At 45.1% G+C, this 26,553-nt stretch overlaps 1 protein-coding gene across 5 annotated transcripts in view; it reads left to right on the plus strand.

Moving 5' to 3' along the window:
* Positions 1–26,553, plus strand: part of LOC110502443 (bifunctional heparan sulfate N-deacetylase/N-sulfotransferase 2) — a 197,885-nt gene that overhangs the window by 165,132 nt on the left and 6,200 nt on the right. For 4 of the 5 annotated variants that reach the window (XM_036959813.1, XM_021580468.2, XM_036959815.1 and 1 more), the window contains 5 exons: positions 2,057–2,108; positions 4,159–5,865; positions 17,395–17,482; positions 17,646–17,800; positions 19,459–19,644. In XM_036959813.1, the coding sequence (XP_036815708.1) occupies positions 4,843–5,865; positions 17,395–17,482; positions 17,646–17,800; positions 19,459–19,644 (1,452 nt within the window). In that variant the 5' untranslated portion in view covers positions 2,057–2,108; positions 4,159–4,842. Of the gene's footprint in view, positions 1–2,056; positions 2,109–2,227; positions 2,436–4,158; positions 5,866–17,394; positions 17,483–17,645; positions 17,801–19,458; positions 19,645–26,553 lie in introns of all 5 variants that reach the window. The other variant, XM_021580469.2, reaches the window with a different exon arrangement.

The following is a 26,553-nucleotide window of genomic DNA, read 5'->3' on the forward strand; positions in this document are numbered from 1 at the left end:
CTCCTCCAGCCGTCAGCAGCCTCAGCATTTAGGCTTTATAAGCTGCTCAGGGCGATAGCCCCGGGCCACTGCTACTGACAGGAGGCAGCTGGAAGGGAGCGCTCTCTATAAACTACACTGCTCAAAAAAATAAAGGGAACACTAAAATAACACATCCTAGATCTGAATGAATGAAATATTCTTATTAAATACTTTTTTCTTTACATAGTTGAATGTGCTGACAACAAAATCACACAAAAATGATCAATGGAAATCAAATGTCTCAACCCATGGAGGTCTGGATTTGGAGTCACACTCAAAATTAAAGTGGAAAACCACACTACAGGCTGATCCAACTTTGATGTAATGTCCTTAAAACAAGTCAAAATGAGGCTCAGTAGTGTGTGTGGCCTCCACGTGCCTGTATGACCTCCCGACAACGCCTGGGCATGCTCCTGATGAGGTGGCGGATGGTCTCCTGAAGGATCTCCTCCCAGACCTGGACTATAGCATCCGCCAACTCCTGGACAGTCTGTGGTGCAACGTGGCGTTGGTGAATGGAGCGAGACTTGATGTCCCAGATGTGCTCAATTGGATTCAGGTCTGGGGAACGGGCAGGCCAGTCCATAGCATCAATGCCTTCCTCTTGCAGGAACTGCTGACACACTCCAGACACATGAGGTCTTGCATTAGGAGGAACCCAGGGCCAACCGCACCAGCATATGGTCTCACAAGGGGTCTGAGGATCTCATCTCGGTACCTAATGGCAGTCAGGCTACCTCTGGCGAGCACATGGAGGGCTGTGAGGCCCCCCAAAGAAATGCACCCATGACTGACCCACCGCCAAACCGGTCATGCTGGAGGATGTTGCAGGCAGCAGAACATTCTCCACGGCGTCTCCAGACTCTGTCACATCTGTCACATGTGCTCAGTGTGAACCTGCTTTCATCTGTGAAGAGCACAGGGTGCCAGTGGCGAATTTGCTAATCTTGGTGTTCTCTGGCAAATGCCAAACGTCCTGCACGGTGTTGGGCTGTAAGCACAGCCCCCACCTGTGTACGTCGGGCCCTCATACCACCCTTATGGAGTCTGTTTCTGACCGTTTGAGCAGACACATGCACATTTGTGGCCTGCTGGAGGTAATTTTGCAGGGCTTTGGCAGTGCTCCTCCTTGCACAAAGGCGGAGGTAGCGGTCCTGCTGCTGGGTTGTTGCCCTCCTACGGCCTCCTCCACGTCTCCTGATGTACTGGCCTGTCTCCTGGTAGCGCCTACATGCTCTGGACACTACGCTGACAGACACAGCAAACCTTCTTGCCACAGCTCGCATTGATGTGCCATCCTGGATGAGCTGCACTACCTGAGCCACTTGTGTGGGGTGTAGACTCCGTCTCATGCTACCACTAGAGTGAAAGCACCGCCAGCATTCAAAAGTGACCAAACATCAGCCAGGAAGCATAGGAACTGAGAAGTGGTCTGTGGTCACCACCTGCAGAACCACTCCTTTATTGGGGGTGTCTTGCTAATTGCCTATAATTTCCACCTGTTGTGTCTTCCATTTGCACAACAGCATGTGAAATGTATTGTCAATCAGTGTTGCTTCCTAAGTGGACAGTTTGATTTCACAGAAGTGTGATTTACTTGGAGTTACATTGTGTTGATTAAGTGTTCCCTTTATTTTTTTGAGCAGTGTATATAAGGAGGAGTGGAGCAGGAAGCTCAATGAATCAGTTTGGCCTTGGTGTGAAATGGTCAGTGACCAGCTCATTTCCCTCTCCTCTCCCCCACATCGTTGGGCTTAACCGTCCTGGACCTGCTCTTGGGGCCGGTTTCTGTCTTAAATGTCAGCTGTAAAATCTGTCAAATTCACTGGGAGCCCTGTGGGACTCATGGTTGTGTTCAGGGTCAAACGCTCTGTCTCTTTCTGTTTTTCTCTCTCTTACCCGAAGGCTTGTCTGTGTGGCTGGGAGGATGACTGGGCGCTATGTAGATAGAAAATACACTGAACACCCACTCTTTAGATGGGGAAATCTCAGCACTGCATTCTCATGTTCTTTCTTTCTGCTCTCTCCCTCACAGGTTTTCCTGCCTGACCAACCTCGTTAGATAAGACACACACGCCTTTTTTCAGGTGAGACCTCTCTGCTTCCTCCTGTCATAACACCACCTCAAACCTACCACCTCTGTTTACCCCCCAGTCTGTCAGATCCTTACACTAGTCGCTATTACCCCACCTCCATTCTTTTCCAGGTATGACCACCAACTCAGTAGTAAAACAAAAAAACAAACATTACTTCAGAGGACAAGGTGACGCTGACCCATCGTTCCCTTCGATAGCCCACCCAACCCAGTGCCGCCTCCTCACCCAGTTTCTGTGCCCCTGTGGGAGGAGAAGGAGGACCCTGTGTTGTTGTGATTTGTCTCCCTGCAGCCAGTTGGAGGGGAATTGGTCAGCGAGGTGAGGCTGTTCTCAGGCTAAAAATAGAGCAGGTTCCTGTTTCAGGATGCCCCCCCCCCCCCCCTGTTCACACTGAGGGTGATGGGTTGTGTCTGCGTTGAGGGAGGGAGGTCCGCTCCAGAGCGCCACGTCTCAGAGGTTCTGTGTTGGGGGCGGAGGGTTGGGGGATGCGGGGGGTTCAGAGCGGAAGCACCATGAGGGTTTCTCTTGTTACATTATAGTCGGGAGGGTCTCTGTCAAGATCTTTCTCTCTCCTTCCTCAAGTTCTTGCTTACCTTTTTCTTTATCACTCCTCATTGTCCATTCTGGATCTCTCTTGCCGTCTGTGTGTTCATCTTCCTTTGTGTTTTACTCCGTCTTTGTTTCTCTCGGTCAAGGTGCCTTTGTTAAAGCCAAGGCTTAGTTGGCACTTCTGAGAGAAAAATGATCCTTTAAGTGCTTGCCCAGGGAATGTTGCGTAGGGGCATGGTGGATGACATTGATCATGTCAGGGAAACTTTGATAGATTGCAGCATCCTGTTTATAATGCAGGGCTGTGAGAGTCTGTCTTGGCTTCGGACTCGATGTCTGTTTTTTTTGTTAATAACGAACTGATATGGGCTACTTGTTTTGCTCTTTGCAGTTAACCACATATTTGTATTTGCACTGTAGCGCCATGTTGGCTTCTTCCAGTCCCCCCACAGTGATAAATGATCCAGCCAGTCTGCAGGGACTGAGACACTCTTTCACTGCTGATGTATGGATTTGCGTGAGCTAGTTTCGTAACCTGGTCTCAGTGGAATCAACCCAGCCCACTGCAGGTGGAATGCCTTAAATTTCTGGTGGCTCCCGTTTAAGGCAGGTGTTGTTCTGGAGATATTTCCCAGTTTGCTAACACACTGACAGTGAGCAGCTCTCGTGGCATTGAGTTCCCTGACCCCCCCCCCCCCCCCCCCACGGAGCTACCATTGTGCACCTGCGTCTGTGTTCGACCGGCTGCAATCGTAAACAAAATATTGTGCTGTGCAGCATTGGCCCACTTTTGAGATTGTGAACACCCTCAGCCACCCACCCACACAGCCATATAATCATTCACGTTTAAGGTCAGAGTTTTCCTTTCACACCTGTAACGCTATCTTTGTGGAGGAAGAGAGTGCGGGAGGAGGTTCAGGTTCTGCCGTGGCTATTTTGGGCTTCATGAGAAAATGTGTTCATGACACAGGGCTTCGGAGATGGCCTGGTTTTGAGTTGGGGGGGGACATGGTGGGAAATTCACGAGGCTGCAATTTTTAGGCCATATGGAAGCATCATGAAATCAGATGATCAGTAAACTCACCCTGCCTCATGTTCTGACTTGTTCTCTGAAGACGTAGGGTTTTGGGCCACTGTCAGCAAACAGACGACGTGTACCCACTGGGAACAACTCAGTCTGACAGGAAGTTACTCTCTTAAGGTTTTATAGCTGCCTTTGATTTATTATGCTGTTAGCTGAGCAGTTTTTGAAAGTGCAAACAAATAATTTTTGCCTATCAATGTCAAGTTAACATGCATTTGTACTTTTAATTGAATTGCTGTCTTTGTTGACCCTGCTTCACCACTTTTACTTCTGTTTCAGTTTTGCGTTGTCATGAGAAAGACATTATCCTGAGGACACATTTTGGATATGAGAACATGGTGTGATCTGATGTGCACTAACCCTACTTTCTCTCTCTCTCTTCTCTCTCACATTCTGCCCCTCCTTCAGGCTTTTTCTCCCTCTGCCGCCCCCAAGATGAGCAGGCTGGGCCTCCACAGGGGGCAGTGTTCAGGGTGCGCCCCAGCCCCAACCGGCCCCCAGCCGAGAAGCTGCTGAACATAACGTACAGCCACACACACACAGAACCTGAGAGCAGGAGCTACACACCCACGATAGGGTCGAGATACAACCAGTGTCTCCTGATAACGGCCGTGTTTACATGTGTACAAGGGAGTGGTGTGGTGTTCAGTGACGGAGAAAGGAGAGAGATCCGCCTAGAGGAGGGGAGCGAGCGGAGGAGGAGGAGTGTGAGGAACACACAGAGAGAGAAACCCAATCCTCTTCGGTAGCAGAGCTGCGGACGGGCGAGCCTGGGAGAAAGAGAGAGAGAGAGGGAGGAGAGTGTAGAGGGAGCCCTAAGTCCAGCGCAGACGGTCAGAGCAGCCAGCCAGGCAGGCATCTTGTCCTGCATACAGAGAGGTGGAGCGACGAGCAGGGCCCCAGACGGAGAGTCATGGGCTATGGGGGCCATGGTGACCTAGCGTAAATGGCTATTCCTCAGCACAGCTTGGTGCCAGTGTCTGGAGCTCAACCCTCCCCCTCCTCCTCTTCTTGTGTCCCTGCCCGCTGCTGAGCCACGCTGCTGTTCGTCCCCGACGCTGCCTTCTGCTCTGCCCCTGTCGTGCTGCGGGTATGGTGGCCAGCCTGTGGAAGCTGGTGCGGGGCGTCAGGCAACTGGAGCTCCATCGCCTCATCCTGGCGCTCATCGTCTTCTGCCTCCTCTCCATGGCCTTCTTGGCCTACTACGTCAGCAACAGCCCCAAGATCAAGGAGGCACCCCCGCTGCCCTTCAGTGACTGCGGGGGGGTGCCGGTGGCTGTGGGAGGGGGGCAGCGGGCGCCCCTCTTCCTGCCTCGCTCAGGCCGACTGCGCCAGGTGAAGGCCATGGACAACTCTCGTACGGATCCGGTGGTGCTGGTGTTTGTAGAGAGCATCTACTCTCAGCTGGGCCAGGAGATCGTGGCCATCCTGGAGTCCAGCCGCTTCCGCTACCGCACCGAGATCGCCCCAGGGAAGGGAGACATGCCCACGCTGACTGAGCGCAACCGTGGCCGATACGCCCTCGTTATCTACGAGAACTTGCTGAAGTACGTCAACCTGGACGCCTGGAACCGCGATCTGCTGGACAAGTACTGCGTGGAGTACAGTGTAGGCATCATCGGCTTCTTCAAGGCCAATGAGAACTCGCTGCTCAGCGCCCAACTCAAGGGCTTCCCTCTCTTTCTGCACTCCCACCTGGGTCTGAGGGACTACCGAATCAACCCCAATGCCCCTCTGCTTTACATCACCAGACCTAATGAGGTGGAGCAGGGCCCCCTGCCCGGGGACGACTGGACTGTGTTCCAGTCCAACCACTCCACCTACGAGCCTGTCCTCCTGGCCAGCACCAAGTCCTCTGACGCCCTGACCCACCCGGGGCCACTCAGGGCTATGCACTCCACCGTGGTCCAGGACCTGGGGCTTCACGACGGCATCCAGAGGGTCTTGTTTGGAAACAACCTGTCCTACTGGTTGCACAAGCTGGTGTTTGTGGACGCCATCGCCTACCTGACGGGCAAGCGGCTCTGCCTCTCGCTGGAGCGCCACCTGCTGGTGGACGTGGACGACATCTTCGTGGGCAAGGAGGGCACCCGCATGAAGGTGACCGACGTAGAGGTGGGTTCACTTGGTCTTTCTTTCTCTCACACTCTCCCTCTCTGCTCTCACGGTAGGCCTGTATGTGAGGCTCAATTCATTTGCCTAGGTTCACTGTCAGTGGTAATTAAGAATGTGTAAAGATTATTAATAACGCAGAAACACAGAATATTCCAAAAGGGAAGATTATTTCAGTCTGTCACCTTAACAAGTGTAGATGTTTCTGTTAAAGCACCCTTTGATTATTTTAAGAAAGTGTGTCTTTCCTACTCCTCGCACCGTGGGACACACGGTTGAACATATTGATTTCCATTGCCATTCTCCGTAAGGTGTGACTTGCTTCTAAGGCAAGGCCAAATAAAGGCTAGCGTTTATTAGGATGAATCGCAACAGGATCTGTCTCTTCTGCCATTAGTCTAGTATCTGGTTGTTAGTATGCTACTGTGTCAAATAGATTTACGTGTGTTCTCTTCACTTTGAGAAAAACCTCCACTGGACGACGTTAAGGCTTTTCCAGTCTTGAACAAAATCTTGTTTCAAGTGACAAAAACAGATGTGTGAGAGTCTCCAGTACGTCACAGCACTCTTAATGGGTTTTCTCGCCGCTCTATATAGCTGTTGAACACATTTAACCCACGTCAGCAGTTTGTGGTGCAAAAATGCGAGCCACGTTGCCTGGAGGGCCACTCTGCCAAATGCATCAAACTAAATTAACACAATTAATGGGAAATAATAGGAGTATTAATTAGGCTTTAGCACTGATAACAGGGATGCAGTTTAGAGTGTAATGGGGGACGGTACAAGGGGGCAAACTTGTCGCTTCAGCAAAAAGAGACCTGCTCACTCCAAGCGTGTCTCCTTCCCCACGAGTGGTAAGGGGGTGGGGAGGTGCAGGGCAACCAAGAGTCGTTCAACCAGTTAATGAGCCTGTCATCAACTAAACCTGACAAGGTTGGTATCAGGCAGTTGCATAAAAAGGGCATATGGAAGGAGAAATGTACTGTTGGCACCGCCGCTGTGTTTAGTTATCACACCACCGGTTAGACATTTCTGCTTAATTGCTCCTGTGGAAATTGTATGACTAATAGACCATTGACGTCTCAGGCAGCCGAGTCAGGTACATGCTTTTGAGGCCATTCTCTAAATGGAGAAAGCAACATTACATTACGTGTATATATGGATTAATTGTGGAGCACAGAATAGAACAGCCAAGGTAGTGTAGTCGGAAGAATGGCCCATTGATTTTGCTCACCTCAATCTTCTGAACAGAAGTGGTCCTCTCTGAAAAGAATGGGCCAACATGGTCTCTCGAGCATCAAGTCAATGGAACCACTTACCACTTTCTAATGTGTTAAAGATGCTGAAATATATTTGATGTCTATCCAAATAACATTTTCACCACAGCATATTGATCCAGAGAGTTATACCACATGACCAAAAGTATGTGGACACCAGCTTGTCGAACTTCCCATTTCAAAATCATGAGCATTAATATGGAGTTGGTCCCCCCTTTGCCATTATAACACTCTTCTGGGAAGGCTTTCCACTAGATGTTGGAACATTGCTGCTGGGATTGCTTCCATTCAGTCACAAGAGCATTAGTGAGGTCGGCCACTGATTTTGGGCAGTAGGCCTGGCTTCCAGTTGGCTTTCCAATTCATCCCAAAGGTTTTCGATGGGGTTGAGGTTAGGGCTCTTGTGCAGGCCAGTCAAGTTCTTCCACATCAATCTTGATAAACCATTTCTGTACCTACCTCGCTTTGTGCACGCACGGGGGCATTGTCAAGCTGAAACAGGAAAGGGCCTTCCACAAACTGTTGCCACATAGTTGGAAGCACATAATCGTCTGAAATGTCATTGTATGCTGTAGCGTTAAGGTTTCCCTTCATTGGCACTAAGGGGCCTAGCCCAAACCATGAAAAACAGCCCTAGACCATTATTCTTCCCCCACAAAACTTTACAGTTGCCGCTATGCATTGGGACAGGTGGCTTTTTCCTGGCATCCACCGAACTCAGATTTGTCCGTCAGACGCGTTTCCACTGCGCCAGTGTCCAATGGCTGCGAGCTTTACACCACTCCAGCCGACGCTTGGCATTGCACATGGTGATTTTAGGCTTGTGTGCTGCTGCTCAGCCATGAAAACCCATTTCATGAAGCTCCTAATGAGCAGTTATTGTGCTGACGTTGCTTCCAGAGGCAGTTTGGAACTCATAGTGAGTATTGCAACCGAGGACAGACAAATTTTACCCGCTACTGAACTTGGCAGTCCTGTTCTGTGAGCTTGTGTAGCCTACCACTTCGCAGCTGAGCCATTGTTGCTCCTAGACGTTTCCACTTCACAATAACAGCACTTACAGTTGACCGGGACAGCTCTAGCTCATAGATTTTGGTCAGGTTTCTTCCACCTGTCTTGACATGGTGTAAAATGTTGTGGCTGTTGCCATGCAGACTATAGTTTAATTACTGCTGTGTTGCCTTCCTGCACTACCACCTGGCCTCCTGTTCAACAAAGCAGCTTTAATCACCTCAAGCAGTTGTGAGGCGAGTAGCAGGGCATAAACAAGGCATGGCTAAAGGTGTCCGCATGCTTCCCAGCCGAAACATATATTATGATGACATTTTGTGACGTTTTTGTTTGTTTTGGACTTTTGGGGGGGGATTGTTTGGTCACATTTTTTGTCTTGAGGCAAGCTGAAGTCGTTACCCGAAGTCTATGCCCCTTCGTCGGTGATTGGTCAACAATGGGAATTCTTCAGTAAAGTCTTTGTCATTCACCGTGAGATGACTCATTTTCAGGCAAATTTTTTCATTTAGAAATACTGCACCAAACATCTTAGTTGGATTTAAAATTGCGCGAACAAACAAGAGAGAACTATTGTAAAGTAGACTGTGTCTGTAAAATGTGTATTCGATGTATAATTTGAAGGTAAAAGTGTTTATTAGTTTACTCCAATTGGAGGATTGGCGGTAGGGTTTGCAGGGAATAATAATAAAGGTATATTCTTTTTTTTAAAGTATGTATGTCTATATAGGTATGTGTATGTATTTATGTGTATATGTATGCATGCGTGTATGGATATATATATTTACCAAAAAGATATGGGGGATTGGAAATGATGCAGACAATTACATTGGAAGCAACATTCTTTCCGCAATATTAAGCTGATCCACGCTTAAACAAAAATGTAAAAAAAATTGCACGCCTGCACACTCATTCGATTTGCCCATCACTCGTTCGGCTAGCCACCAACTGAACTGAAGCATGCTGATGCCTTAATGGACCACTAATCTCGTCTATTCTCACTCTGGGGGTGCAGCCTCAGACTCCTAAACACTAAAGCTGATTTCCCATACACGCATACCCCTGTTCACTTTTCCATGGTGCATTTGATATGGTTGACTCCTTCGATGTAACGTCAGCGATACTCTATTTGCTTTAGATGGTTGAATTTACATACAGTGCACTTGGAGTGCTTCCATATTCACTCCGGTTGGATGGGTACTCTCTCACCTTAGCATCTTAAATAAGCATTTCTATTTCTCTGCCCATATGGTAAATGGCAGCTGCTGATGTTTGTCCTTGGCCATGTCCCCTTTCATCATCCTCCTGTTATGCAGGCCAGGTGGGAGTCCTGTTGACAGTCTAAAGTAGGGTCAGCCAATGCCCAGAGGCTTAAGTCAGATCATCACTGCAGGGTGAGGTTTTTAGCCAGCCCAGGGAATTCACAATGTCTTTAGATTTTTCGCAAGACAATTCAAGCATATTGAGGTCAATGATCTGAAGAAGAAATAGAAGCACACACAGACGGTGGAGATCAGTTGCAGTGGAGACTGACTGACAAGGGCCTCCTGACCAACCCCTTATACCCCACCCTCATTCTGTCCATCTGCCCTTCTGTTTAACCCAGCTCTCCCTACCTATACTCTTCTTTTCCAGGCTGGCACCAAGTTCTGTCTGTGTGCCCACAGAACAATGCCCCTTACCTCATCCCCCTGTTTAGTTTCACCTCTCTCAGTCCCCCATGTCCTCCTCAGAAACACTGAAGGACTTTTGAAAAAGAGGAGCAGTTGTTGTTGTGCTGGAGGAGATGGAGAAGATATCAGACGCTGCTGTTCAGTTTCTGATCGCCGCTTGTCATCATACATGAATTATGTCTTGATGTCTGTGGGGAGACATATCTCTGTCAGCAAACCTCAGGTGCTCCTAGGCAGCTAATACTGAGACATGGATCATATTTCCACACACACACACAAACACACACACAGACCCCACAAACACTCACACACACTCATCCTAATCTGCAAGGAAAACAAACAGTGAATGCACACATGCTCAAGGACATCAGTACCCCTTTAAATAAGTCAGCGATTGGGTCTTATCAGGTACAGCTGCTATCTCTCTCCCAGAGGTTTGAACAGTGGAGGTAAAGTGCATAGCTCTGCAGCTCTGGGTTGATATGTGAAGGCAGAGCAGCAATCTCTTTCCCCATGTTGTGATTTGTGTGAGGATGCTGCTGTAGTCATCTGATATAGCTGATAAAGTGTGACGGTTTGGGGAATTTGTTGAACAGGACTCCAGGGCTCCGCGGGTTTGCTTTGCAATCCCATTAAAATCTTTACAATAACCCAACATGTGCACATTTTTTTTACCCTTTATGGGTACAGCAGATACTTTTATTTATTTATTACTTGTCTTTCCACTCAGACTTTTATGATGCATCTGCATTTTGTTGTATCCAATCTAGTTGTTAAAGGCCCAATGCAGCTGTTTTTTGACTCAATATCAAATCATTTCCTGGTAACAATTAAGGACCTTACTGTGATTGTTTTCAATTAAAGTAGTCAAAAACAAACAAAAATAGCTTCTTAGCAAAGACCGATTTCTCAAGCAAGCATTTTGCAAGGACTGTCTGGGCGTGGTCTGAGTGGGAAGGGGAAAACTGAAAACTAGCTAGAGGTTTGGAACTCTCTTTCTTTTTGGTCTCACCTGGCAGGCCAAAGCATCATCCCGCCAAAACAGGCTGCAATATCATGCAGTCTTTTCAAACAGCTCTTACACTAAAAGGGTATTATTAGGGCTGTGGCGGTCACAAAATTTTGTCAGCCGGTGATTGTACGTACATCTCCCAACCAGAAGCCATGGATTACAGGCAACATCCCCAATGAGCTTAAGGCTAGAGCTGCCGCTTTCAAGGAGCGGGACACTAATCTGGATGCTTATAAGAAATCGCACTATGCCCTCAAACGAACCATCAAACAGGCAAAGCGTCAATACAGGACTAAGATGGATTAATACTACACCGGCTCTGATGCTCGTTGAATGTGGCAGGGCTTGCAAACTATTATGGACTACAAAGGGAAATCCAGCTGCGAGCTTCCCAGTGACTTGAGCCTACCAGACAGGCTAAATGCCTTTTATGCTCGCTTCGAGGCAAGCAACACTGAAGCATGCATGAGAGCACAAGCTGTTCCGGACGACTGTGTGATCACACTCTCTGTAGCCGATGTGAGCAAGACCTTTAAACAGGTCAACATTCAGACATATTACCAGGACGTGTACTCAAAGCATGCGCGGACCAACTGGCAAGTGTCTTCACTGAAATTTTCAACCTCTCCCTGACCGAGTCTGTGATACCTACATGTTTCAAGCAGACCACTATAGTCCCTGTGCCCAAGAGAGTGAAGGTAAACTGCCAAAATGACTACCACATTGTAGCACTCACGTCGGTAGCCATGAAGTGCTTTGAAAGGCTGGTGATGGCTCACATCAACACCATCGTCCCGGAAACCCTAGCCTAGACCCAGTTCAATTCACATACCACCCCAACAGATCTACAAATGACACAATCCCAATCGCACGCCACACTGCGCTTTCCCACCTGAACAAAAGGAACACCTATGTTAGAATGCTGTTCATTGACTATAGCTCAGCGTTCAACACCATAGTGCCCTCAAAGCTCATCACTAAGCTAAGAACCCTGGGACTAAACACCTCCCTCTGCAACTGGATCATGGACTTCCTGTTCACCCACGACTGTGGCCAAGCACGACTCCAAAACTTTCATTAAGTTTGCTGATGACACAACAGCCTGATCACCGACAATGATGAGACAGCCTATAGGGAAGGAGGTCAACAAGCTGGCAGTGTGGTGCCAGGACAACAACCCCCCCCCCCCCCCCCCCCTTTGTTTTTACACTGCTCGCTGTTTATTATCTATGCCTAGTCGACTAACCTGTACCCCTGCTTATTGACTCGGTACCGGTACCCCCAGTATATAGGCCCGTTATTAATATTTCATTGTAACTATTTTTTTAAACTTTAGTTTATTTAACTCTATTTTCTTAAAGGGCTTTTAGGTAAGCATTTCACAGTCTACAACCGTTGAGTTCGATGCATGTGTCAAATAAAATTTGATTTGAAATAACTGTCTAGCGCAGGAACCCCTCGACAAAATTCCGCTGAAAAGGCAGTGCGCGAAATTCAATTTTTTTTTTGAAATATGTAACTTTCACACATTTACAAGTCCAATACAGCAAATGAAAGAAACATCTTGTTAATCTACCCATCGTGTCCGATTTCAAAAATGCTTTACAGCTAAAGCACAATATATGATTATGTTAGGTCATAGCCAAGTTGAATAAACACACAGCCATTTTTCCAGCCAAAGATAGTGGTCACAAAAAGCAGAAATATAGATAAAATTAATCACTAACCTTTGATGATCTTCATCAGATGACACTCATAGGACATCATATTACATAATACATGTATGTTTTGTTCGATAATGTGCATATTTATATCCAGAAATCTCAGTTTACATTGGCGCCTTACGTGCAGTAATGTTTTGATTCCAAAACATCCAGTGATTTTGCAGAAATACTCATAATAAAAGATACAAGTGTTATTCACAGAATTAAAGATAGACTTCTCCTTAATGCAACCGCTGTGTCAGATTTAAAAAAAACTTTACGGAAAAAGCATAATCTGAGAACAGCGCTCAGAACCCGAAACAGCCAGAGGAATATCAAAGTTGGAAACAACACCATAAATATTCCCTTTGATGATCTTCATCAGAAGGCGCTCCCAGGAATCCCAGTTCGACAAAAATGACTGATTTGTTCCATAAAGTTCCATCATTTATGTCCAAATAGGCACTTGTTAATGTGTTCAGCCCAGTAATCCATCTTCATGAGGCGCAGGCACTTCATCCAACTTTTAACATAAAACATCAATAATGTTCCAACCGGAGAATTCCTTTGTCTTCAGAAAAGCACTGGAACGAGAGGTAACTCTGTCGGGAGTGCGCGTCATGAGACCAAGGCTCTCTGCCAGACCACTGACTCAGAGGTCTCATGAGCCTCTCCTTTATAGTAGAATGCTCATTCAAGTTTCAAAAGACGGTTGACATCTAGTGGAAGCCGTAGGAAGTGCAACTTTATCCATATCTCAATGTGTATTCGGTAGGCCAAGCTTTGAAAAACTACAAACCTCAGATGTCCCACTTCCTGGTTGGATTTATCTCAGGTTTTCACCTGCCATATGAGTTCTGTTATACTCACAGATATCATTCAAACAGTTTTAGAAACTTCAGAGTCTTTTCTATCCAATACTAATAATACTATGCATATAGAAGCATCTGGGACAGAGTAGGAGGCAGTTCACTCTGGGCACGCTATTCATCCAAAAGTGAAAATGCTGCCCCCTATCCCAAAAAGTTTAATATAAGCATATTTTGCTTATCCTGTCTTCCACACATAGCCTACAAGCCACTGATGCAAACCTTTGGAACGTCTACATTTTTAAAATAAATCCATGTAATTTAGCCTACACCTTCACAATAAATGCATTTTTCAAATAAACATGATATGAAAAAAATGTATATTTCAGAAGAACAGAAAAGCATACTCTTAGTTGTCCTTAGAGTGGAAAGTTTTCAGACCCCTTCACTTCTTCCACATTTTGTTACATTACAGCCTTGTTCTGAAATTGATTCAATAGTTTTTTCCCCCACATCAATCTACATATGATGACAAAGCGAAAACAGATTTTTAGAATTTGTCAAATGTATTAAAAAAAAATCACATTTACATTAGTATTCAGACCCTTTACTCAGTACTTTGTTGAAGCACCTTTGGCAGCGATAGCAGTCTCGAGTCTTCTTGGGTATGACGCTACAAGCTAGACACACCTGTATTTGGCAAGTTTCTCCAATTCTTCTCTGCAGATCCTCTCAAACTCTGTCAGGTTGGATGGGGAGAGATGCTATTTTCAGATCTCTCCAGAGACATTCGATCGACTTCAAGTCCGTACTCGGGTTGGCCACTCAAGGACAATCAGAGACTTGTCCCAAAGCCACTCCTGCATTGTCTTGGCTGTGTGCTTAGGGTCATTGTCCTTATGGAAGGTGAACCTTCTCCCCAGTCTGAGGTCCTGAGAGCTCTGGGGCTTTTTCGTCAATGATCTCTCTGTATTTTGCTCCGTTAATCTTTCTCTCGATCCTGACTAGTCTCCCAGTCCCTGCTGCTGAAAAACATCCACATAGCATGATGCTGCCACCACCATGCTTCACCGTAGGGATAGTGCCAGGTTTCATCCAGACGTGACACTTGGCATTCAGGCCAAAGAGTTCAATCTTGGTTTCATCAGACCAGAGAATCTTGTTTCTCATGGTCTGAGAGTCCTTTAGGTACCTTTTGTCGAACTCCAGGCGGGCTGTCATGTGCCTTTTTACTGAGGGGTGGTTTCAGTCTGGTCACTCTATTATAAAGGCATAATTGGTGGAATGCTGCAGAGATGGTTGTCCTTCTGGATGGTTCTCCCATCTCCACAGAGGAACACTGGAGCTCTGTCAGAGTGAACATCAGGTTCTTGGTCACCTCCCTGACAAAGGCCCTTCTCCCCCAATTGCTCAGTTTGGCGGGGTGGCCAGCTCCGGGAAGAGTCTTGGTGGTTCCGAACCTCTTCCATTTAAGAATGATGGAGTCCACTGTGTTCTTGGGGACCTTCAATGCTGCAGACATTTTTTGGTACCCTTCCCAGATATGTATCTCGACACAATCCTGTCTCGGAGCTCCACGGACTATTCCTTTGACCTCATGGCTTGGTTTTTGCCTTATATAGACAGGTGTGTGCCTTTCCAAATCATGTCCAATCAATTGAATTTACCTCAGGTGGACTTCAATCAAGTTGTAGAAACATCTCAAGGATGGTCAATGGAAACAGGATGCACCTGAGCTCAATTTCGAGTCTCACAGCAGAGGTTCTGAATACTTATGTCAATAAGGTATCTGTTTTTTATTTATTTTTATGAATTGACAAACATTTATACAAACCTTTCCTTCGTCAGTATTGTATGTAGCTTGATGAGGGAAATGTTGTATTTAATCCATTTTAGAATAAGGCTGTAACGTAACAATGTGGAAAAAGTCAAGTGGTTTGAATACTTTCCGAATGCACCGTATGTTATGTCCTGATCTCGTTATACCAAATGGCTGTGGGCTACAGTAGTTCATTTAGCAGACAAGATTTCCATATAATTCTGTGGCATTATTTTATATTTAAGCTGAATTGAAATAATATTTTTTCCAAATGATTTGAGGTTGCGCACTTGCGGCTATTCTGTGTTGAGCAGTTAACAAATAAATATGTACTCCTATCTGCTTAATTTAAAGTTATTAATGTAACTTTAGTTGTTCCTACAAACGGGCTATATGTATATGTTTTGATTTTTAATACATTGTTAGGCTGCGTGATGCGACTCTAATGATGATTTGATAAAAGTTGATTCAAAGGCATGAGCTCTGCTTTGTTTTTGCGCAGGCTATACACACTTCATCAGTCTCTCATTCACAATCTGACAACCACTTGATAATGCCTCAACTTCCCGGGAACATCCATTTTGTGTGGCTGTAATGAACCCTAAAAGAAATCCCTGATTTTTGCAACCCCGAGTGCTGCGTTGTGCCCTTCTCCCAGAGTGCTGCGCACTCCGAAGCACCTCTCACTCACATGGCTCTCCATCACCTGATCAGGTTATCCTCAGAGGCTACAAGTGAAGACAGACACATCAGGGATGCAACTGCGCGCGTTCTTATCCATTTCCGAGGTGCATGTTGAAGATATTGGAAGAACGGTCCACGTTTACTTTTTGTCAACCAACAAGATGAGTAGGTCTAATGAACAGCAAAAGCACAAGCTTATGTCAATCTACTATCCCCCATAGTACAAACGTTGACCTATTCTGTGCTATAAATAAATATTCCAAACATAGTCTGGGACAGTTGTGGGATGTGATAGATCTCAAATTAATACAACCACTAGCATAAACAAAATGGTTTTATGTAATGTGGCTGACTCAACAGCTCTGAACGGTTAGCTTAAAATGTTGATAAACTATTAGGCTATTTCTTAACATTATAAGCGCAGGAATGTGCATACGGCAGTAGGCTATAACCTTGAATGTTCCATTAGTGGGAAAACACCATTATCAAAAGTGACCGCAAATGCGATTATGCATGTAATGCTTTTATTATAAAGGTGCTTTTTTTATGGTGATAATTATCTTTTCCAAACTTGAAACTCGCCCGCTGTTTATGTATGCCAGTTAGACTTTGCCAAAGTACCAGCAACAGTGTGTGAAAACCTTGTGAAGACTTACAGAAAACGTTTGACCTCTGTCATTGCCAACAAAGGGTATTGAGATAAACTTTTGTTATTGACCAAATACTTATTTTCCACCATAATTTGCAAGTAAATTCATTAAAAATCCTACAGTGTGATTTTCTGGATTTTTTTTTTTTTTTCATTTTGTCTGTCATAGTTGAAGTGTACCTATGATGAAAATTACAGGCCTCTCTCATCTTTTTAAGTGGGACAACTTGCACAATTGGTGGCTGACTAAGTACTTTTTGCCCCACTCTAAGTAATAGGCTAATATTGTCACCTATCAGACTATTCTTGATTTAATCTGTGACCGACCGGCTCGATTCGGTCTTATGTAGCAACATTTGAATTTGTGTTTTTTTCCATTGGATAAAAGTAAAGACTGAGAAAATGGTATATCATATACTACAGTTGAGGAACAATGGGAAAGTAATTCTGCTTTGAAAGTTGATACATTTGTAACCTCACTTTTGAGAAAATGTTCCTTGAATCTTTTGGTACACCTACTGGAGAGCTCTTCTTTGTCTACACCTATTCAGCATCGTTCACACCATTTTAAGCTTTAGCACCACGCCTTAGCATCAGCAGCATCAGAGCTTGGAGAATCCTAATTACCGTGACTGGTCATGTGGAATTTGACTGCCTTCATGACTCGTGACCGCTGGTGTGGCGGTAATACGGTCACCAAAATAGCCTTAGGTATTATAATTTTTACAATTTCAAAGTGTTATTCCGACATTGTGTGGAAATATATATGAAACACAGGAAAATCATGTTTTTGACTGCTCTGGGCCTTTAAGTTTGTCAGCAACATGATCGTTTTTGAAGCTAATAACTGCAATTGTGACTATAAATCCTATTCCTTTTGTCATGTCCTCGTTTGCAGGCCTTGCTCAAAACGCAAAACAAGCTGCGAATGCTGGTCCCCAATTTTACCTTCAACCTCGGCTTCTCTGGAAAGTTCTATCACACAGGTGAGGGCATCACTAAGTGAAAAAACAAAACATACCCTGTACTAGACAGTGTCACTGTAGATTCTGAGTTTGATGGTGTCATTGAGAAACTTTGTACCCATTATTTCCTTCCCTCCCCCTCCTCCCGCCCTCTCTGCTCCCTTCCTCTTCCCTACCCCTCCAGGCACAGACGAGGAGGACCGGGGAGATGACATGCTGCTAAGAAACAGGAAGGAGTTCTGGTGGTTCCCCCACATGTGGAGTCACATGCAGCCCCACCTGTTCCACAACGTCAGCGTGCTGGCTGAGCAAATGAGGCTCAACATGCTGTTTGCCCAGGTGAGTGTGCGTCCATGGACACCAAGCATCATAATCATACTATAGCTCTCTCTGGTAAGATGCCGTGTATACAGGTATGCTCATCCTCAGCACATCGTAGTTAGGCATGTAGTTATGGCCTTGTTAATCCAAATGGTGAGTGGTAATTGAATTCCTGGATGCTGGCCGTTGTGGATTTTTACTTGTGAGCAATTACCTGTCATTTCATATGCACAATGAATGAATATATATATATATATGATATCTACCATCCAATATCCTTGTGCTTCAGCTTGTATGTTAGAGGCTGGGGACTTGGCCATATGCCAAATAAAAGTCCAATAAGGCCCATTCTTAATGTACAGTAACATGGCTCGCAGACATTGGTGCAAAAGATGCCCCCAAGGCTGCCTTATTGATGTAGTGAGAAGCATGCTGCCCCCAAGGCAGCTGTGTGTGTTGATGTAGTGAGTGGCATTGGGAGTCAGGGGCCTGGGCCCAGGGAGCAGACGGTGTCAGCGGGTGTGTGTGTGAGGTGAATACTAGCCAGCAGCAGCGTCCCCTCTCAGTAATCCCTGCTGCCAAACAGCTGCCCTTCTGGCTGACAGTGATGGACTGTGTCTCTGAGTGGTCAGGGAGAGAGAGGGTAGTGGGTCCTTCATCATGGCTTAATGAGCATCCAACTTCTTTCGCCAATTAGCTTCACCTGGCCTGTGTGCGACAGTTGCAAAGTTGGTTTGACTTTGTATACTCTGTGGGTCTAGTTAGGGACCGTAAATAAATTACACAATGTAAATGGGACAATAATTTCATGTTGCACATCTTTTAGTTGTTTCATTAAATGCTTTAAATATTTGTGTAGGAATTTCTACAATTTATAGTTGTTTTGAGATTAAGTGCCATTGCGATATCGAATGTCAAACCAAATTGTACAGTGTTTGTATACATTAATGTTGTGTCAGACAAGTATATATTCTGGGTTCTGTAGGGGTACAACAGTTGAACTAAGCTCATGAGGCTTTTATAAGTCATATTCTTCAAAAATCAATGGGTATCATTAATTTATAAGTAAAAAAATTATGTAGCAACTGCGGATTCTAGCTTTAAGCATTCCCAGCACTCTGTGTTCTGCCAGCGAGGGGCACAGTGCCACGGTACCACACTATACATTCAGTTTGATGTATTTGTGTTAGTCTATAAAGCTGGGCTCTCAAACTTTGTTCCAGGAGAGCTACCCTCCTGTAGGTTTTCGCTCCAACCCCAGTTACATATATCCTGATTTAATCTTATCAACCAGCTAATTATTAGAATCAGGTGTGCTAGATTATGGTTGGAATGAAAACCTACAGGACGGTAGCTCTCCAGGAACATGGTTGGAGATCCCTGCTCTAAAGAATTTAAGCTCCTGCTGAGCTTCCTGACTGTTGCGTTTTTTACAGTGTAGTGATTTGTAGATCAAGCAGGGCTATGTTGCCCTCCAGTGGAGAAGTTGCACATATTTTTTTCTGCTGCGTGTTTGTTTTGATGCAGACTGTGACTCATTCATGATCATTAAAATGGCAATTTCATCACGTTTGTTATTGCAATTTGTTCTGGGTGTCCCTCCTGTCCCTAGACACTTCTGACATCCATCTTTCTCTCTGTCTCATATCTATCCCCACCCCCGTCTTCCCCTCCAGGAGCATGGGATTCCTACAGACATGGGATATGCTGTGGCCCCCCACCACTCGGGGGTCTACCCTGTCCACAGCCAGCTGTACGAGGCCTGGAAGTCAGTGTGGGGCATCAAGGTGACCAGCACAGAGGAGTATCCTCACCTCAGACCAGCCCGCTACCGCAGGGGCTTCATCCACAATGGCATCCAGGTCAGTCATGGCAGTCAATCAGTTTATTGAAGGAGAAGTTGACCCAAAATCACACATTTCCCAAAAGATTCCATACCTTGAAATTAGTTTGGTTGAGTTTGCCTTCTCCCTCTCTCTCCCTGCAGTCTAGAACTGGAATGAGTCTCGTGACGTATCTTTGTGCACTGCTAACTCTGCTATGTTGACAGTCAACAAGCCATTGAGAAAATTCTTTGTTTTAATGAAAGCGAATGGCCGAATGAGCTGTTTTTAGCAAAAGTACCATTGCTTTTGAGACAGGAAATTTGTACTTTTCCACCTAAAATGATTGAGATTATTTTAGATAATTATTTTATGTGGCCGACTAAAACTACAGCGGAGATGGGCAACAACTGTGCATGTGCACTCTCATGGGGCAAACTCTGTGACATATACAGTACCGTTCAAAAGTTTGGGCTCACTTAGAAATGTCCTTGTTTTTGTCCATTAAGATACCATAAAATTGATCAGAAATACAGTGTGGACATTGTTAATGTTGTAAATGACTATTGTAGCTGGAAATGGCAGATTTATTTTATGGAATATCTACATAGGCGTACAGAGGCCCATTTTCAGCAACCATCACTTCTGTCTTCCAATGCCACGTTGTGTTAACTTTGTTCTAAAACTCATCAGTCTATTCTTGTTCTGAGAAATGAAGGCTATTCCATGTGAGAAATTACCAAGACACTGAAGATCTCGTACCACGCTGTGTACTACTCCCTTCACAGAACAGTGCAAACTGGCTCTGAGCAAGAGGACTAGTACATTAGAGAAACAGATGCCTCACAAGTCCTCAACTGGCAGCTTCATTAAATAGTACCCACAAAACACCAGTCTCAACGTCAACAGTGAAGAGGCGACTCCGGGATGCTGGCCTACTGGATATTTTCACACATTTTCCCAATGTCTGATGTTGGCTAGCCATAGCTTATTTGCATGACAAAATGTCAGGCAACTGTATAGCCTTGTGTGGAATACCTGGAAATAGCACATTAACAAAAGTATTCAGACCCTTTACTCAGTACTTTGTTGAAGCACCTTTGGCAGCAATTACAGCCTTGAGTCTTCTTCGGGATGACGCTACAAGCTTGGCACACCTGTATTTGGGGAGTTTCTCCCATTCTTCTCTGCAGATCTTCTCAAGCACTGTCGGGTTAGATGGTGAGCGTCACTGTTCGATTGGGTTCAAGTCCGGGCTCTGGTTGGGCATTCAGAGACCTGTCCCGAAGCCACTCCTGCGTTGTCTTGGCTGTGTGCAGTGTTTGGAAGGTGAACCTTCACCCCAGTCTGAGATCCTGAGCACTCTGGAGCAGGTTTTCATCAAGGATCTTTCTGTACTTTGCTCTGTTCATCTTTCCCTCGATCCTGACTGGTCTCCCAGTCCCTGCTGCAGAAAAACATGCTGCCACCATCATGCTTCACCGTAGGGAGGGTGCCAAGTTTCCTCCAGATGTGACATGGCATTCAGGCCAAAGAGTTCAGTATTGGTTTCATTTGATCAGAGAATCTTGTTTCTCATGGTCTGACAATCCTTTAGGTGCCTTCTGGCAAACTCCAAGCGGGCTGTCATGTGCCTTTTACTGAGGAGTGGCTTCTGTCTGGCCACTCTACCATAAAAACATCATTGATGGAGTGCAGCAGAGATGTTTGTCCTTCTGGAAAGGTTCTACCTTCTCCACAGAGGAATTCTGGAGCTCTGTCAGAGTGACCATCGGTTTCTTGGTCACTTCCCTGACCAAGGCACTTCTCCCCCGATTGCTCAGTTTGGCCAGGCGGCCAGCTCTAGGAAGAGTCTTGGTTGTTCCAAACGTATTCTGTTTAAGAATGATGGAGGCCACTGTGTTCTTGGGGACCTTGGGGACCTTCAATGCTACCCTTAACCAGATCTGTGCCTCAACACAATCTTGTCTCTGAGCTCTACGGACAATTCCTTTGACCTCATGGCTTGGATTTTGCTCTGACCTGCACTGTCAGCTGTGGGACCTTTATATAGACAGGTGTGTGCCTTTGCAAATGATGTCCAACAGTCAAATAATATTACTATATTTTAAAACACAGCTTAGCCTTTTGTTAATCACCCTGTCGTCTCATATTTTGAAATTATGCTTTACAGCGAAAGCAATCCAAGCGTTTGTGTAAGTTTATCGATAGCCTAACATAGCATTATGTACACTTAGCATCAGGAAGCTTGGTCACGAAAATCAGAAAAGCAATCAAATTAACCGTTTACCTTTGATCTTCGGATGTTTTCACTCACGAGACTCCCAGTTACACAGCCAATGTTCCATAAAGAACGACGTTTGTTTGTCGCGTTATGTTCAGAAATCCACAGGAAAGAGCGGTCACGACAACGCAGACGGAAATTCCAAATAGTCTTCATAATGTCCACAGAAACATGTCAAATGTTTTTTATAATCATTCCTCAGGTAGTTTTTAAAATATATATTCGATAATATATCAACCGAGTGTGTAGCTTTTTCCATAACAGCGGGAGGACCAATGGCCGTTTTACTCAATTGCGCACCAACTCACTCTGAGAGCCCCCACCTATCCACTTACGCAATGTGATACTTCACGCTCATTTTTCAAAATAAAAGCCTGAAACTATGTCTAAAGACTGTTGACACGTTAGGGAAGCCCCAGAAAAAGGAATCTGGTTGATATCCCTTTAAATGAAGGACAGGCACGCATAGCCTAGTAACCGGCAGCGTAGCCTAGTGGTTAGAGCGTTGGACTAGTAACCGGAAGGTTGCGAGTTCAAACCCCCGAGCTGACAAGGTACAAATCTGTCGTTCTGCCCCTGAACAGGCAGTTAACCCACTGTTCCCAGGCCGTCATTGAAAATAAGAATTTGTTCTTAACTGACTTGCCTGGTTAAATAAAGGTAAAATAAAAAAAAAGGAACAGAGAAGTTTCAAAATAAGAGGCACTTCCTGATTTGATTATCCTCAGTATCAATATCAGTAGCAATATCAGTAGCCATATCAGTTCTGTTATACTCACAGACAATATTTTGACAGTTTTGGAAACTTTAGAATGTTTTCTATCCGAATCTGTTAATTATATGCATATTCTAGCATCTGGTCATGAGAAATAGGCCGTTTACTTTGGGAACGTTATTTTTCCAAACATTAAAAATAGTGCCCCCTAGCTTCAAGAGGTTATTAATATAAGGAATTAGAAATTATAAACACGGTCTGGCTCAGTGCCTCTACTTTTAATTCCAGTCTGACTAGATGGAAAGGGCCTGTTGTTTTTTTCCACCAGCCACTCTCTGACGTCCAAAGAATTAAATGTTTTTATTTGCTTACGTGTGTGTGTGTGGAATCGTGTTTACGTTTTCATTGGCTTTCATATACACATGTGTGTATATGCGTCGGTAGGGTTGCCAGCAGGAGGGATTTGGGGGTGGGGGCATGATGACTCAGCCCCCCCAGGTGTTGCGTTGCCATGGTGATAGATGACTCACCCTGAGGTCCCTGTGCACAATGTCATGCTGGTGCTTGATTGATGCACTGGATGCAGAGAAAGGAGACACAGGACACAGAACACACACGTCAATGCACAGACACATCATAACCACAATACACAGTATGGGGTAGGAACTAATGGAGGCTACATGGATCAGATGAGGTGCATTTCCCCTTGTCATTTAAGAACTTTGAACACTTGCAGGAGTGCAAAATCAATCCAATTCATGACTATTGCTGTTTGTTATTATTAGAAGCGGTGAACTAGAAGTAGAGGTGTGCCTCCCGAGTGGCGCAGTGGTCGAAAGCACTGCATCGCAGTGCTAGATGCATCACTACAGACCCGAGTTTGATCCCGGGCTGTATCACAACCGGCCTTGATCGGGAGTCCCATAGGGCGGTGCACAATTTGACCGGGGGGGCTTTACTTGGCTCATCGCGCTCTAGCGACTCCTTGTGGTGGGCGCCTGCAGGCTGATCCCCGGTCGTCAGTTGAACAGTGTTTCCTCCAACGCATTGGGGCGGCTGACTTCCAGGTTAAGCGGAAGGTTGTTAAGAAGCGTGGTTTGGCGCGTCATGTTTCGGAGGACGCATGACTCGACCTTTGCCTCCCGAGCCCGTTGGGGAGTTGCAGCAATGAGAAAATATCAAAATTGGGGAGAAAAAGGGGGTAAAATAAAAAAATTATAAAAATAAAAATAGAATGCACCTAGTCACCAATCAGTCGTCAAACACCTGAACTCCAACAATTATATTGTTTTAAAGAAATCAAAATTGTAAACAATTCATACATACGCTGAGTACAGTGCATTCAGACAGTATTCAGACCCCTTCCCTTTTTCTAGCCTTATTTTAAAATGTATTAAAAAAAAAAAATCTAATCATTCTACACACAATACCCAATAATGACAAAGCAAAAACTTTTTTATTTATTTTTTTTATTCAAATGTATTAAATATTAAAAACAGATACCTTATTTACATAAGTATTCAGACCTTTTGCTTTGAGACTCAGAATTGAGCTCAGGTGCATCCTGTTTCCATTGATCATCCTTGAGATGTTTCTACAACTTGATTGGAGTCCACCTGTGGTAAATTGAATTGATTGGACATGATTTGGAGAGGCACACACCTTTCTATATAAGGTCCCACAGTTGACGGTGCATTTCAGAACAAAAACCAAGCCTTGAGGTCGAAGAAATTGTCCGTAGAGCTCCGAGACAAGATTGTATTGAGGCACAGATCTGGGGAAGGGTGCCAAAAGAATTTGCACCATTGTAGGTCCCCAAAAACACAGTGGCCTCCATCATTCTTAAATGGAAGAAGTTTGGAACCACCAAGACTCTTCCTAGATTTGGCTGCCTGGGACAAACTGAGCAATCGGGGGAGAAGGGCCTTGGTCAGGGAGGTGACCCAATATGACAGAGAACCCGATCGAACATCTCTGGAGAGACCTGAAAATAGCTGTGCAGCGACGCTCCCCAATCCAACCAGACTGAGCTTGAGAGGATCTGTAGAGAAGAATGGGAGAAACTCCCAAAATACAGGTGTGCCAATCTTGTAGCGTCATACCCAAGAAGACACAAGGCTGTAAACGCTGCCAAAGATGCTTCGACAAAGTACTGAGTAAAGGGTCTGAATACTTATGTAAATGTCAGTAAAGTTGTTGTTTTTTTATCAATCTTTTTACAAATCTGTTTTTGCTTTGTCATTATGAGGTATTGTGTGTAGATTGATTAGGGGAAAAAAAAAAATTGGTAAATTTTTTAAGGCTGTAACGTAACAGAATCAGGAAAAGGTCAAGGGGTCTGATAACTTTCCGAATGCACGATACCAAACATTAACATTGAGTTGCACCCACCTTTTGCCCTCTGAACAGCCTCAATTCGTCAAGGCATGGACTCTACAAGGTGTCAAAAGCATTCCACAGGGATGCTGGCCCATGTTAACTCCAATGTTTCCCTCAGTTGTCAAGTTGGATTGATGTCTTTTGAGCAGTGGATTATTCTTGATACACACGGGAAACTGTTGAGCGTGAAAAACTCAGCAGTGTTTCAGTTCTTGACTCAAACCGGTGTGAGTGGCACCTACTACCATAACCCATTCAAAGGCACTTAAATATTTTGTCTTGCCCGTTCACACTCCATGTCACACATACACAATCCATGTCAAAATAATGGCGCCAGAGGGGATGGCTGCCGTTTAACGGGCTCCTAACCAACTGTGCTATTTTGTTAGTTTTTTTTTGCATTGTCTGTAACTTATTTTGTAAAATAATGTTGCTTCTACCGTCTCTTATGCCCGAAAAGAGCATCTGGACATCAGAACAGCGATTACTCACCTCGAACTGGACAAATAATTTTTCTTTAATGAGTCCGACGCGAAGGATCTACTGCTTTCTCGAGACCAGGCCCAAATCCCCGTCATTCGCATGAAGAAAAGATGGAGAAAAAGGGGTAGGAGGTCGGGCGCCTCGTGAGAATTCATAGACGAGTTGGTAAACCACCAATACCATCCGTATTATTGGCCAATGTGCAGTCATTGAACATAAACTGGATGATCTACGATAAAGACTTTTCTACCAAAGGGACATTAAAAACTGTAATGTCTTATGTTTCACTGAGTCATGGCTGAACGACAACACGGATAATATAGAGCTGGCTGGGTTTTCCGTGCATCAGCAGGACAGAGCAGCGAAGTCTGGTAAGATGAGCGGCGGGGATGTGTGTCTATTTGTCAATAATTATTAAATGTCTAATATTTTCACCAGAGGTAGAGTACCTCATGATAAGCTGTAGACAACACTATCTACCAAGAGAGTTTTCATCTATATTATTCGTAGCCGTCTGTTTACCACCACAAACTGATGCTGGCACTAAGACCGCACTCAACGAGCTGTATAAGGCCATAAGCAAACAAGAAAATGCTCATCCAGAAGCAGCGCTCTTAGTGGCCAGCATGTCACATGCTGGTAGAAATTATGAGGAAAAAAAACTCTAGACTACCTTTACTCCACACACAGATGCATACAATGCTCTCCCTCGCCCTCCATTTGGCAAATCTAACCATAGTTTATCCTCCTGATTCCTGCTTACAAGCAAAAACTATTGCAGGAAGTACCAGGGACTCGCTCAATACGGAAATGGTCAGATGACGCAGAGGCTACGCTACAAGACTGTTTTGCTAACACAGACTGGAATATGTTCGGGGATTCATTCAATGGCATTGAGGAGTATACTCAGTCATCGGCTTCATCAATAACAGCAACGACACCGTCCCCACAGTGACCGTACTTACATATCCCAACCAGAAGCCATGGATTACAGGCAACATCTGCACCAAGCTAAAGGCTAGAGCTGCCAATTTCAAGGAGCCGGACACTAATCCAGACGCTTAAAAGAAATCCCGCTATGCCTAAA

The sequence above is a fragment of the Oncorhynchus mykiss genome, chromosome 23 (assembly GCF_013265735.2).
Source record: "Oncorhynchus mykiss isolate Arlee chromosome 23, USDA_OmykA_1.1, whole genome shotgun sequence".
NCBI classification, from domain to species: Eukaryota; Metazoa; Chordata; class Actinopteri; order Salmoniformes; family Salmonidae; genus Oncorhynchus; species Oncorhynchus mykiss.